At 49.3% G+C, this 15,056-nt stretch overlaps 5 protein-coding genes across 5 annotated transcripts; 4 read left to right on the forward strand and 1 right to left on the reverse strand.

The window, feature by feature from the left end:
• The first annotated feature begins 77 nt into the window (after positions 1–77).
• Positions 78–1,943, forward strand: BKA55DRAFT_579997 (uncharacterized protein). Its single transcript, XM_046193933.1, has one exon. It carries the CDS (start codon positions 227–229, stop codon positions 1,820–1,822), a length of 1,596 nt encoding a protein of 531 aa, XP_046044112.1. The 5' UTR covers positions 78–226; the 3' UTR covers positions 1,823–1,943.
• Positions 1,944–1,959: 16 nt separating this feature from the next.
• Positions 1,960–2,767, reverse strand: BKA55DRAFT_709222 (uncharacterized protein). Its single transcript, XM_046200757.1, has one exon. It carries the CDS (start codon positions 2,459–2,461, stop codon positions 2,189–2,191), a length of 273 nt encoding a protein of 90 aa, XP_046044113.1. The 5' UTR covers positions 2,462–2,767; the 3' UTR covers positions 1,960–2,188.
• Positions 2,759–3,260, forward strand: BKA55DRAFT_709230 (uncharacterized protein; the record flags this gene model as incomplete). Its single annotated transcript, XM_046200758.1, has 1 exon — positions 2,759–3,260. A coding segment is annotated over one exon (462 nt), but the record flags the coding sequence as incomplete, so codon positions are not given.
• A 6,562-nt stretch (positions 3,261–9,822) lies between these two features.
• Positions 9,823–10,850, forward strand: BKA55DRAFT_580012 (ATP synthase delta subunit-domain-containing protein). The gene is made up of 3 exons (XM_046193934.1): positions 9,823–10,042; positions 10,135–10,539; positions 10,603–10,850. Exons 1-3 carry the CDS (start codon positions 9,884–9,886, stop codon positions 10,714–10,716), a joined length of 678 nt encoding a protein of 225 aa, XP_046044115.1. The 5' UTR covers positions 9,823–9,883; the 3' UTR covers positions 10,717–10,850.
• Positions 10,851–12,971: 2,121 nt separating this feature from the next.
• Positions 12,972–13,973, forward strand: BKA55DRAFT_522934 (uncharacterized protein; the record flags this gene model as incomplete). The annotated part of the gene is made up of 2 exons (XM_046188612.1): positions 12,972–13,192; positions 13,439–13,973. Coding segments are annotated over 2 exons (756 nt in total), but the record flags the coding sequence as incomplete, so codon positions are not given.
• Positions 13,974–15,056: the final 1,083 nt, after the last annotated feature.

Below are 15,056 nucleotides of genomic sequence, written 5' to 3' on the forward strand. Positions count from 1 at the left end.
ATTAGAGTGTCTCAGACTTGAGAACTCCAGTGACGGACCTATACTGATACGCCGCGAGATCAATGCCTTTGAGGAACAAGACTATGTCGCTCTGTCTTACACCTGGGGCAACTCTGAACAGGAAAGCCCAGTGAAGGGAAAATACAAGTTTCAAAACAGAGGATATAAGCCCCAATTGTTCCCATCGCCGGTTCGAGACAGCGTTTTTGACCGTGTGTTTTCGTTCATGCGGGCAAAGGGTCTTAGCATGCTTTGGATCGATAGGCATTGCGTCAAGCAGAAGACCTGCAAAACAAATGTTATATGTGCCCATGAACGATGCGAAGATAAGAAGCGCGCAATCGAGACCATGGACTTGGTCTACAGTCTGAGCAAGCACCCTGTGGCTTTGCTTGGGAAGCCAATCGAGTGGGAGCATGAACTTGATGTACTATTTAAAATCATCAGCGGACAGTTCGTGAAGGAACTTGAACAAACAGAAGACGACGAAATCTTACAGGCATTGAGTTTACTAAGTAGGATAACGAAAGATCGATGGTGGACCAGGGCCTGGACGTTCCAGGAAGACTATCGCGGACGGCGAAATATGACACTACTCATTCGACACCCTGAATTCCTAGAAGCAAAGAAAAGGGAGTACGAAATTTTCTCCGATGTTCCAAACGAACTTTGTATCGAATCCATACGCTTTAGCAAAGAGATTACCGAATTTTGCCGTGCGGTCCAGGATAAAACACCACGACGGGAAGATGTATCACATCATACAAAGTATATCCTTGGAGCCGCAGGGAACTATAAAATCTTATTGAAAAGTTCGATGCCTATGACCCCAAAAGTCATTGCCGACATCCAAAGGCGAGGACTGGACGATGCTTGGGATAAGTTGGCAATCATCGCTAATTGCTGCCAGTACAGCATTCGAATAGACCATAAGCAGATGCAAAAGCCAAAGAGCCTCAGTATATCGATACTAGCGATGTATCTTCTTAATGGAGAGATTCTTTTAAATGAATCACGAAAGGATTCCTCCTTCATGCTTGATAAGACCTTATCCCAATTCCTGGAGGATCAAGCATTTAAAGAGTTTTATGCTCCCGAGGGCGAACGCGATCTCACTTTCAATAAGGGATGTCGATTTATCGACATTGAGTTCACGCCTAAGGGTATCAAGACGGAAGGGCATCTTTGGAAACTTGGTAGGATCATAGATCCTGCAAGTTTTCTTCTTCCATTGCCCGAGGCTAAAAACAAACCCTACTCTGTTACCCAGGATGAACAGCGGTGCCTCGCTCACCTTGCAGCTGAACTGAGACGCTTGCATGAGACAACTCTTGCCATGCATATTGAAAGATTCCTGAGCTATGATCCTACCAGACAGGAAGATAATCTCAAAAAAGAGACTTTTTCTAGGTCATATATGCGCCTTATGGCAAAAGAGCTAGTCAAGGCGATCAAGAAAGGCAAATTGCTTCGATTAGGACGAATTTGGAACTTCCAGGAAAAGCCAAACCCATGCTCTGCTATATTTATCTGGAACGCTGATGCCAATATCAATAACAAAAGAGGCCGAAAACCAGAGTGGAAGTTTGCATTTACCGCTTCGAGACCTCTGAAACGCGGTTTCCAGCAGCATGGTACCAATGATCTAGACCACCACGTGTCACTCGAAGTTAAATGGCCATCCTCATGGAATCATTCTCCTAGTGAACTTCCTCAACTTCTCGTCAGAAGCTGGATTGTTGGATTGTGTTTTTTCTATGATTTCCCAAGGACAAGTGTTATTTTCTCATGGCCTTCCTCATTCAATACAGTCATTCATTGATTGAGTCTCCTATGTTTTAAATCATCACCAGTTGTGAAAGAAATTCACGCCAATAGCTTCTTGCAGAATAAGTTAAGAGAACGCAGTAGCAGAGAAGAGCTCTGAAACTCTATTAATATGGTAAACTATTACTAATGGTGACCTTAATCATGTCATAATGTTGCCAGTCCATATCTAGTGCGGATTAAGCTCGCCAATTGACCACGTATCTTTGTCAGAGAAGTATTAAGCCTATTGCTCTAATGCCTTCGCCATCGAGATGGCTAGTTGTATGCCCATGTCTAAGCGTATCTGCCGTAATGTAGATGCAATCCAAGTTCTCTGATTTTCGTATGTTGTTCTTAGCATACCCGAAAAGAACAGCGGCTATAGGAGTAAGTAGCCTCCGGGCGATGGGGGTAACTCTACATGTGCCGCTTTCTTGGTATGTACTCCGATGCGCTCGAATCCCAAATGGTACGGTACGCTATGACATATTCCATTTACCATGTTAACAAGAACCTTAGCCGATCTGCTTGCTCTTTTCCTGCCGCCAGGCGTGTCGTATCTCAGAGTTGCAGACAGGATTGCCTCATGCACAAAAAGTCGTACAGTCCTATAGCTGTTCCATAATGTCGCAATCCGCAATTCCGGGTACATATTGTACTGAGACTGGAAACTGGCGACTGGAGCATTGGCTGATCCGAGATGTTGGTACGAGTTGAAGACCTAACTGCCCGGTAGGTCTCGCGCCCAGGCCACTAACATTGCATCTATGGGGAGAAGCATGGCGGCTACAGTACAGGGATCTGAAATACGTTTGTGCTTGATCTCAGCCCGGGCCGCAGCCAGGAGCTCGTTGATCTCCGAGAACCGATTTGACGGCGTATCCTCGACTCTCTGTAAGGGTTGGGCCCAACACGACCACCTGCTGAGAGCATATGGTAGGGGCACCTGCAGTTGGTAGAATCGACGCCTCACGTTCATCCAGACCTGGCAGCTAGGCTGAACAACCTTGGAAACAAGCTTGGTCGGCGGTATGAACGGACGGGAGAGACGAAGGACCTGGAAGAGGCGATCCAGGCAGTAAGACAAGCTGTAGAATCGACGCCTCACGACCATCCAGACCGGGAAGGCAGGCTGAATAACCTTGGAATCAAGCTTGAGAGCCGGTATAGACGGACGGGGCAGATAAAGGAACTGGAAGAGGCCTCAACCGATCTCCTCGAGGCTTGGTCCTATTTGACTGCGATGCCATTCCATCGTCTCATGGCTGCTGCTACGTGCCTGAAATTACTCGCTATACAGAACAGAGTTGACGAAGGCATCGATCTTGGAAGAAGGATACTCGATGTCCTTCCTTCAGTCCATACCCGAGCTCTCGATCGCAATGATCAGCAGTTCGTCGTGTCGACATGACAAGGCCACTTTCTTAACACTTGTATGCCAAGAAAGTGTGATGACAAAGGAAGGTTGGAAAGTATAGCCTGTAAATAGGGTTATGACAATAGGGTAGCTAAGCTCCAACATCACGTGACATACAGGCTAGGACCGATAAAAACTGCCGTAAGGTGCTCACGGTCCTGACGAAAAACATCAACACCAGCGAGAACGAAATTTTTGAAAACAACAGCTATTTACAGCGCCGCAACACCGTTCCGACAGGTTAATTGGATAGCCCAGTGTCGACCGCATTGCCCAGTGCGACTCAGACATCATGGCGACCCCGTGGCCCCAGGACGAAATTTGGCCCACTGATTACCGAGAGCACGCCACAAATTTGAGCAAATATCTTCAAAAGGCACTGTCAGCCATCGACAACGGAGATGGTCTGCCTGTCGCATCCCGTGGAGTTCGAGTTGCACTTATTGGAGCTCTCACCCTCATCGTCAAAATGCAGAGCACACCCGATCTTGGTCACGTTTACGAAGCCGTGAAGAACGGCCAAGCTGAAATAAAAACCGCAGCCGAAAATTTAGCGCAACACATCAACAGCCTCAAAAATGATCTCAATGAAACAAACACCCAAGCTCAACAAACCATGGAAGAAGTCCAGCGCAGTTCGGAGATTACGACAGACGCAAAAGCGGCTGCAAAGGAGGCCACAGAGATCGGTAAAGCAACGATGAAAATGATCAGAGACATGAAGCTCGTAAGCCAGCAGAACCAAGCCAACGCCATGCCTACCTACGCCAACGTGCTGGCGAGGGGAGGGCTAGCGGCAAGCATGCATAACCCACAGAACCAGAAAGCGTCACCTGTTCAGACCCTGCGTGAGATTATCATCAACATCAGAGACCCTGTCACTATAGCCAACATCAGAATGATGAGCCCACGCAGCCTGAAATCACATGTAGACCTCGCAATTGAGCAAAGCAGCAACGAACACATAGAGAACATCAAGGTAGTATCCTCCAATCAGCTTAAGAGCGGCGACCTGAGCATCAAGACGGCCACTACAGCGGACATGGTGGCGCTTAGACAGTTTGCAGAAGACTGGGAACAAAGGATCGGAAACGGCGCCACAGTACGCATTCCGACGTACGGTGTCTTGGTGCATGGCGTACGCACTAGTTCGATGAACATGGACAATTTTGAACTCATCAGAGATGGGATACTTCAGGATAACAAGCCCTTTATACCAAATGCAGAGATCAAGTACATAGGCTGGCTGACGAGATCTTCGTCTACCAAATCAGCATCTTCGGTCGTGGTTGAGTTCACGAGACCAGAAGACGCAAATAAAGTCATCGATGAGGGCCTCATCTGGCAAGGCGAGGTGTTCCAATGCGAGCTCTATGACAGACAGTGCCGTGTGAGACAATGCTTCCAGTGTCACAAATACGGCCACATAGGAACCCAGTGCAAAGCAACAATAACATGCGGCTACTGCGCGCAAGATCATGCCACCCGGGATTGCCCAACCAAGAGCGACAGGAACGCCCCGCGAAAATGCGCGGCCTGCAACGGCCCGCACGAAGCCTGGAACAACCAATGCCCTACCAGGAAACAGGAGGTGAACAAGGCCAAAGCAGCCTCTAAATCGAGACCCAGGTACCACTTGGAACTAGAAAGCTTCGTCGCCAGGATCACGACCGGAATTAGAACAAGGGATCGGCAAAATGAGTCAAACCCGATCGCCAGGACAGGGCGACCCACCTTGGAACCAGGCCGGCCACGAGACGCCAACTCGTCCCGGAGTAGATCGCCGACGAAGAAGCAACAGAAGAGAGCGAATTCCAGCAACAACCAGATAACACCCGATGATCCCAGAAACGAGATCGTCGTGAACATAGGGAGCCAGCGGCCTAGACGAACATTAGCTCCTTCCAGGAGGGTATTGGAAACACTGGACGCCAACAGACAGATCACACAGCAAAGCCAGCAAATGGAGGTTGACGATCAAGAATGTTAATAGGAAACACTCTTACAATACTACAGTATAACGTTAGAAAATCAAAGGACACAGTCATGGCTACGCTCTTGCGAGATCCTGATATAGGGCGATACGACATCCTCGCTATCTAGGAGCTATGGAAGAACCCATTTGACACGACAACTCACCATCTAGCTAAAGACTAGTTTCACCTATGCTACCCAGACAAGGATCGAAACTTCCCAGCTAGGGTCTGCTTTTTTATCAATAAGAGGCTCGATCACTCCAGGTGGCACTTTAGAGAGGTAAGCAGAGATCTCTGCTCGCTGAACCTAGTACTCGGAACAGAAGAAGAGCAACAGATTGTGATACACAACGTCTATAACCCAACAAAAACTGCAACCGAGAGAGGAAGCACGCTTCCACTCCTGGAGCTGGCCATAGAACGATGGTCCCATCACGAACAAATCATTGTTGGCGACTTCAACCTCCACCACGAGCTATGGGGAGGTGATCGGGTCCAGCGAGCAGACCCTGATGCCGCTGAGCTCACCACAATCATGGAAGACTACTGTCTCACGAGCAACCTTGCTCCAGGCACTATCACATATGAAGAGCGTGACGGAAGAACGACCATAGACCTTTGCCTCACGACGGCAGGCCTTGTGGACAGACTGATTCAGTGCGAAATCGAAACAGACATGGACCATGACTCTGACCACCTACCTATCACCACCTCATTAGACCTAAACACTGTCAAAATGATAGCTAAGCCCCGGCGAAATTGGAAAGCGTTAGACGAAAAGACATTCACTCGCGTGCTGCAACGGGAGCTTCCGCCGCAACGAAGATCAAGAACAAAGACGGCTTTGGACAGACATGTGGAAGAAGTAATGGCAGCCATAACGGCAGCTGTCGATGAAGCAGTACCGAAGACGGCTCCGTCACCGAGATCGAAGCCAGGGTGGAACGAAGAATGCGCTGCAGCCTTGGCAGAATCAAAACGACTCCGTCGGCGACACAGCCTGTATCGTACCGAAGAGACATGGGAAGCATACCGTGCGGCGCGAAATGACAAAGGTAGAGTTATCAAGAAAGCACTCAGACAGAATCATCGAGAGAAGGTAGAAGAAGCTGCACAATCCCCGGCAACCCTCTGGCGGTTAGCAAAATGGGCCCGAAACAGACACAGTCAAACACCGAACGTGACACCCGCGCTAGTCAACCCAGCTACAAAGCAGCAAGCAATAACCCCTAGCGAAAAAGCAGAGCTTCTCAGAAAGACCTTCTTTCCGGTGCCACCTGACACTGATATCGAAGACATAGAGAATGCCAACTACCCTGCTCCCACAGCCATGCCACCGATAACAACGAGGGAAATAGAGGAGGCCATTGAGGAGGCAGCCCCACTCAAGGCTCCAGGACCGGACGGCATCACGAACAAAGCACTCCAAATCGCCTCTCCCTGGATCAAGCACCATCTCACCAAGATCTTCAATCAGTCCCTCACCCTTGGCTACTATCCGGAACACTTTCGACAATCGACAACGGTGGTCCTCAGGAAGCCAGGGAAAGACAACTATACCGTGCCAAAGGCCTACAGGCCGATCGCTCTATTAAACACTACAGGAAAGATCATGGAAGCGGTCATAGCAAAGAGGCTGAGTTATCTCGCCGAGACTCATAACCTGCTGCCTGATACCCATATGGGTGGAAGAAAACTGCGATCCACTGAGCACGCCCTCCACCTTATCATCGACAAGATATATGACGCCTGGAACACCGGGTCAGGCAAAGTGGCAAGTCTACTGCTTCTGGATGTATCAAGGGCGTTTGACAACATTTCACATGCACGCCTACTACACAATCTGCGGAAGAGAAAGATAGATGAAAGAACAGTCAAGTGGATCGGAAGCTTCCTGCGCCCAAGATTCACAACGCTATCAATTGATGGCTTCACATCTGAACCCTACAAATTAGAGACAGGAGAGCCACAAGGATCGAATCTGTCACCGATCCTCTACCTCTTCTACAACGCAGATCTAATCGAAAAGTGCGGAGAGTTAGACGACACGGCCACAACCGGCTTTATAGATGACGTGGCTATACTTACATGGGCAGACTCCACGAAAGAGACATGCAAGAAGCTCCAAGAGGCACTCCATATCGCAGAGCAGTGGGCGGCCACTCATGCGTCTATCTTCGCGCCAGACAAATTCCAGCTTACTCATTTCACACGGACGAGAACAAGAATAGACGTCGAGGAGCCTCTGCAAACAAGATGGGGCACGATCGAACCAAAGAAAACATGCAAATACCTGGGTCTCATCATGGACTCCACCCTCACCTGGAAACAGCACATAGATGAAATACAACGCAAGGTCACCAAGACAGTCAACGCCCTTAGCAGCCTCGGTGGTTCGACTTGGGGAGTGACAATGAGAGAGATGAGAAAGATATACAAAGGAGTGGCTGTGCCGCAGATGATGTACGCCTGTTCTGCCTGGTCGAATGCAAACTGGAGAACCAGGGACAAGCCATACACAGAGCGAACATTGAGCAAGCTTCAAAGCCTACAGGCCAGAGCTTCTAGGGTGATTAGTGGAGCGTACAAAGCAGCATCGATACCTGCCCTTGACGTGGAAACATACCTTCTGCCAGTCGAACAGCAGATCTTCAAGCATAACGTCGACACTCTGGGAAGGGTCGGCCCAGCTGAACGCCGACATACAGAAGAGGAGGCGAGAAGAAACAAGAAGAAAAGCCCGAGACGAGCTATTGAACAAGCCATCAGAGACCGCCAAGGGCCGGATATCCGGAGACAAGAGCACATCGCGCCTTACATTGTACCTCCATGGTGGCAGGGGCCACAGATGTTCATCGAAACAAACACAGAGGAGGCGCAAATCAAACACGAACAGATCATACAATACGAGCCGGACGCCGTACACATCTACACAGACGGTAGCGGCATCGGTGGTCATATCGGTGCTGCCGCAGTCTGCACCACCACCCAAGAAACAAAGAGTGCTTACATGGGAGACGACACGACTTCCACCGTCTACGCCGGTGAACTCCAAGGCATCAGTCTGGCCCTCCAGATCGCACAGGAAGACAGGTCCAGAGGCAACAGTAGAAGCAAGGTCTTGATTTACACCGACAACCAGGCCGCCATCCGATCGACCGCAAAGCCCAAGGGTAAGTCGGGGGCATACCTGCTCAGAAGCATCGCAAAACAGATCGACGAACTCCAATTACAAGGTCTAAACACCGAGATCAGATGGGTCCCAGCGCACATTGGGATCCAAGGTAACGAAGAAGCGGATCGAGCAGCAAAGGAAGCAACAGGTTGGAGAGAAGGCGACCTCACGGGACCAAAAGCAGCAGAACCGCAGCAGCTATACCCACTCCGATCGACCATGAAGACATGGTCTCACAAAGAGACTATCATGTCGTGGGAAAGAGACTGGATATCCGAAACACGCGGCCGAGCATCTTTCAGGCACACGCCCAAACCCTCACGCAAGGTCGTGGACTTGCATGACGGGCTCAGCAAGAAGCACAGCGCGCTGCTCACGCAGCTGCGGACGGAGAAGATAGGACTTAAGGATTTCCTCTATAATCGAAAGGCACCAGGCATCTCCAGCAACAGATGCCCCTGCGGATCGGATCGACAAACGGTAGCGCACGTCCTCCTGCGCTGCCGCCAGCACCGCCAACTCCGGGACCAGGAACTAGGACGACTCCGAGGACGCAACAATCTCCGGAAGTTACTGAACGAGCGCAAAGCAGCCGCCAAGGCAATCAAGTTCATCGAACTGACTCAGATCCTTGGGCAATTTCAGGATCGAGACCTCAACAGACAAAGCTGAGCACTGGGGGGAGACTGTAGGTACACAGTCGCGAAATAGAGGGTCTCATAGCCCGAGAGAGCCTAGAATCAAGGATGCGTCAGTATTAAACCACCGTCTACATGGGCCGCCAAGCATATGTAAATAGTGGTTAGAGAGAGAAAGCGGGAATTTCTGGGGACAGCTGGTCATCGTTGTTCACGATGGCGAAGTGGGGCATCACGGATCAACACTGATCCGCCAGGCTTCGGCTGTTCGCCGGACACCGTTATCCGGGCATAGTCGTTTAAACGACTACAACCGCGTAGGATAATCAAATCAAATCAAATCAAATCATCAATCTGAAACATTCCCAGCCTCCCGGCTAGTTACGTCAAAATGTCAACGCAGCTAGGAGAGTGTATTAGTACAAAGGCACCGACCTGATGCCTCGTTATGAAGCCTTCCTCAGTAGGTCAATTCGGTTTCTTCTGCACACGCCCTTTGTTGCACACCCCCGTTTTTGAATTGTGTATCACCCACCAGCGTCTCTTAGGTAACATAATGCTTATGATTGGCCGTTGCGCCTCAATTTCGGTAGCGCATCATGCGCATGCAAAGGCAAGATGCGGACAAGCCCTAAGAGACAACCATGTTTGGCTATCCAGTTTCATGCTTCAAGAGAAGCCTATGTTAAAAGTCGGATTGACCCCGCGTCTTAGGCAATCAATCAACACATTGCTGCTGTTCATTCACGTTCAGAGCGACACACAAGCTTCCAAAACTGCCCAACAACGAAACCACAACCAAGAAATCCAAGTTTTAAGAACGCCTGCATCGCAACATCGAACCCATCCCAATCCCTCAGCCATAGCCATGTTCTCGCGGCAAGTCTTCCGTACCATCCGTGCCGCGACTCTCCATCCTACCCCTTTCCTCCGAGTAGGGCCTGCACGAAACTTCACCGGCGCCGCCAATGACAGCCGACCCCCAGTCTACCTTCATGGCCTTGATGGAACTTATGCCACCGCCCTAGTATGCCGCTGTGTCGTCCTTTCTAATGGGCCAATGCGGCTATGTTGAGTGAGGTAGAGCCGAATTATCTTATGCTGACTGTGTTAATTTAGTATACTGCCGCGGCCAAGATGTCAACCCTCGACCTCACCGCCAAAGCCATCGTCAACCTGAGCAGCGTCTTTTTGAAGGACACCAAGTTGACGAAAGTCCTGTCAACGCCGAGGCTGACCGCCGAGGACAAGTCAGCGATCGTAGCCGAGCTGAGCAAGCATACAGGTACCAACGTTGCGACTGTCAAGAATTTGCTACAGACTCTCGCTGAGAATAATCGACTGGGTCACCTTCAGGGTGTGTGCGAGAAGTTTGGTGAGCTGATGTCCGCCAAGCGGGGTGAAATAGAGATGACCATCACGAGCGCCGAACGTCTGGATAATAAAACTCTTTCGCGACTAGAGACTGCTGTTTCCAAGTCCTCATATGCCGGTCAGGGCAAGAAGTTTAAGGTCACCAACAAGGTACGTTATACTTTTCGCCAGTCGGCATTCGTTTCGGCCCTAGCTTAACGTTTATTGATACAGATCGACCCTGAGATTATTGGAGGACTTATTGTCGCGGTCGGCGACCGAACCATTGATCTCAGCGTCTGCGCCCGCATTGCCAAGATAAACAAGGTCTTGACGGATAGGCTATAAGCTTCAGCTATTAACCATGCGTTTATTTTATTTGAATGGAATTAAGTTACGTCAAGATCATTAAATTCTTACACTGTGCATTAGAACTGAAATAATAAATTCCTTTCGCATCTTGAAAAAAATATAAATAGCTCACTAAATGGTTTGGTGTCACTCAGTTGCTATACGTGATATACCATTGTTGATAGCAGAGTATGTCTAACGTGGAAGAGCGTTTCTAGGCCTATCAGAATCTTGATGGTTAGCCTGAATACATACAGAGGAGATTGCCGGCGGTTCAAACAAAGCCGACACTTATCAGCACAATGATGGTAACTGCATCCTGCGAAAGCAAACGACGAGACGGGGCTGGTGCGATTGAAATTTAAAGCGACCCCTAAGGAATGAGAGTCGGGGAAGTGGATCGGCATATCTAGGAAGTCTAAGGACAGCAAGAAGTCCTCCAAGCGGGGATGGGAAAACGAGCTTAAGGATAAAATATAGCGAAATAATTTGGAGCTGAACATATCAACAGCGTCCAAAGCGTCGACAGAATCGGTAGAATAAGATAGAGTGAGTTAGTTATGGAGGAGGCGAGGCTAGGATTGAGCTAGAGAGACAGCATCCAAGCGTTCAGATAGAATACAAGGGCCTACTGGAGAAATGAGCCAGGTGAGGGCTCAGTTGACAGGTAGTGAAATTCCAGCTAGGGATGGCTTTGCACTGTGAAGGGAGATTTACCCCTCAGAACGATATTGGGCCATGGACTGCCGCAAAGGCCACATTGATAAGTCATTCAAAGGTCCTGGGATATCAATCCATGGAAATCGACTTAGCTTCTAAACGCAGCTGCCCAGACGAACTCATCTCATGCTCTTCCTCATAGTCCTGGTACGACGCTCGAGGTTTGCAGATTCAGTTGAGACGCGACGCGTCATGGCGCGTCATTGGTCTCGCCTCAACTTGATTTCCAGTTTCCAATGGCCAATCACAACGGCCAGACGCACTCCGAGGACTGCTATCCAATCACAGTATAGAGAGATGGGGTTGTATTGTAGTGGGGCATGGGGCGTCGAGCCACAATAACCAACCAATTGTTGACCTAAAACTCTGGTCTGCAGTGAGCAAGAACTCGTCGATTTGCAATGCCCATCTCCAGTCTCTCAAACTTTTAGACTGGCCTCCCATTTTCCGTACGGGTTTGGTACCACCAGAGATCCAGACTTCGACCCCCATGTATTCCGGAAATTTGAGGACCTTAGCCGGCAAACCAATCGCTCATTAGTGCCCTCTCTTGGTCACCTCTTTAGACCGCGTATTTAATGGGCCCTTGCCAGGCGTCACTGAGTTGCCACCCAGGCGAGGCGGTTGCGCCTTAGGCTTAGAGCCGGTTAATGCTAGATGCAATCCAGAAGCTGCACCTTGATACAGCATTACATTAAAAACGAGGCACACACACTCGTTGGTCGAACCAACGACAGTTGTTTTCCGATGCCCTTTGGTGTGGTTAAAAATGCAGTGAAGCTCAGGCTGTCTTGGATCTCTCGTTTAGAATACCGTGGCTTTACAATGATCCTAGGCAGCATATGAAGCTCAAAAGATAGTCAAAGCCCTACTCTGTAAAACACAGCTAAAATCGGGCCCCGCCGATGTCCCTCAATTTGTGCCCCAACCTAGCAAGCAAGGTTGGCTCGCTGGCCCCCATGAGCCTATGGGTATTTCCTTGGCGCTGACATGTGATGATAAGTCGAGCTCTATCACTGCCCTATTCCTTCAGTACAGCAACCACTATCCCTTTGACCGGCATAGCCCTTTTCCCAAGTCAAGCTTAGGGGCTCAAATGGATAAGTGCTTATCAATTTACTAATACATCTAAATTATGTCACAAATTCACAATAGTCACTACTCGGGTAGGGCCTTGAGACCGGCCCCCCTTAGCCTGACCCATTCCACCTGTGGTGCCAGAGGGTCAGGCACGGGGGGTACGTTGACTAGGCACAGGGGCGGTTGACTGAGGAAATCTAAGATACCTCTTTTTCTTAGGTCTTTCCTTATTATCAGAAGTATCCTTCATCTCCAAATTTCCCCGCATATATCACGTGACTTTGACATATTAACGGTACTTCTTTTTCCTAGGCCTTGCCTTACTATTAGAGGTATCTTAAATTTCCTCAGTCAACCGAACCTTTTCCTAGTCACCGTACCCCCCGTGCTTGAGGCACGGTCACTGGTGACTGAATGAAAAGCACGGGGGGCCGGTCTCTAGGCCCTACCCGAGTAATTTAACTTCTGACGCTTCGAGACTAAATGATTTCACAGCCTATCTTTCAAAAAACCATTGCCTAGAAACCTTTCAATTCATCCAAGATGCCTCGAAATACCGAGCTCATTACGCAGAGATAGTCGAGGAAAAAGAAATCCCTTGGGAATATCTAAGACGCCATTACGATTACCTGCAGGAACTATGGGAAGATCTTCTGGGTACCTATCCCTTTGAGTGCCACAGCCCTTAGGAAGGTCACTCGCCCCACTTAGCTTAGTCATAAGGTTAGTACGTGCAGGGTACTGGAAGTTCCTAAGATATTTGCCAAGTCTGTAAGGTAGCTCTTTGTAGCAATCAAAACTGCTGGGACTTTTACCATCATACAAATTAGTATGTGTGGAAAAGTACCGTTAGTTTCATTTATCTTGATTGGCTCTATACCCCTGTCGTGACCCCGCCTAAGGGCTGTGGCACTCAAAGGGATATCCTTCCTAACGGACATCGCGAGGTCAACCTTCCCTCTGAAATTAGGACTCGACTTCTCGGATTACGTTCTTCTGCACTTCCCCCATATCCATCGACATTGGATGATGCCGTCAAGACCGTCCTTGAGCTCATGGAGGACTCAATCCTACCCAAGTTCATGAAGTCTTATGAGTCGCTGGATCAACCTAGAGGTAGAGGGGTTGGTAGCTGGAGGGGAGTTCTCTGCAGACTTCAGCGGAAAATCTCAACGCCCACATCAGAACGGAATTACAAGGACTCTGTGCCGCGGGCTTCCGATTCGAGAGAGGATAGTGAGGCCACTCATTGTACGCGCCGCCGCTTCCTAGCAGTCGCCGCCGCATCACCTTACAACCATCTACGGCGGCCCCTAGGAGGGTTGTTCGATCATACTGTCTGCGATATCAGGGGTATAAGATGGTTAAAGTTGCCGCTAGAGAAGGATGGAGCAGCAGCAGGCACTGAGATCGATGCTAGGGATGAGTGGGTCAGCGCACAGCTTCTCGAGTAAGCTTGTTGGCGATGGCCATAGCGGTATTCGGATGGCCGCAAATCAGTGCCTGGGAGAAATTCGCCAGTAAATAGCGAAACTGAACGGTCATAAGCATTTAGTCGGAACTCATTGAATTGAAGCTTCTTTACACGGAAGCATTTAAGCCAAAACTCTCAGGGATCAGAGCCTGATGCATAACAGTTTGGTGGAGCGACGAATGAAAAGATCAAGGGTTTCTGCGCGTTAATGAGTACACTGGAATTATTACTGTCAAGGTGTCATGTCTGAGAAGCGTCACAGCCTAGACGAGTTGATTATGTCGTGCTAAAAAGCATAATAGATACTAAGTGATGAAATAGGAAACTCGGTTGCAACCAACACTCGTAGTACAGCAGCAACCTTTTTCCTCTCATGGCGAAGGGATAACGCAGATCATCTCATCGGCACTAAGCGATCTGCACCGGTCTGCGCGACTATGATTGATATCGACAGGGTATGTAGGGCAAGCGGCACACTTTCGGGTTATCCACTGCTGCAACCTTCCGTGTCACCTCAAACTAAAGCAAGATACCATAGCCAATGAGTCCCAACCCAGCGCACTTGCTACTAGGTCGACAGTTTCTTCCCTCACTATCCCACCACGAAATCTTGTGCATCTTCCTCTGAGGCAACTTTATCTTGCCCGCCTCGCACCATTAAGTGATCGGCCAAGCTGAATAATCGCCGGCTTGGCTGTAGGGTTGCTCACCTCTACCTTTATCTGTTGATCCAGCGCCATCGAAGGCCTGACACCGACGTGTCCTCGCTGCGACATGGACCTCATTCCAACCCTGCAAATCCTGACCCTGACCTACTGTTAGACTTCCTCCTTGTCTCAAGCGCTTCGTTTGGACACGTTGACGTCGAGAGTGTTTCATTCTCCTCTCGAAGGATCTGCACCTTCTGACTTCAATAAGGTGATCTGATGCACCATTCCCCTTGTTCCTTTAGCAAATTCAGGGCTGCCGTCAGATCAATCAAATCAGATGGGGACGTAAATCTGAACTGAACTGATACTTTACCCTCTGCATCTGATCTGATTGATTGATTAATAGATATCTG

The sequence above is a fragment of the Fusarium redolens genome (genome assembly GCF_020744475.1).
Source record: "Fusarium redolens strain MPI-CAGE-AT-0023 chromosome Unknown BKA55scaffold_18, whole genome shotgun sequence".
NCBI lineage: Eukaryota > Fungi > Ascomycota > Sordariomycetes > Hypocreales > Nectriaceae > Fusarium > Fusarium redolens.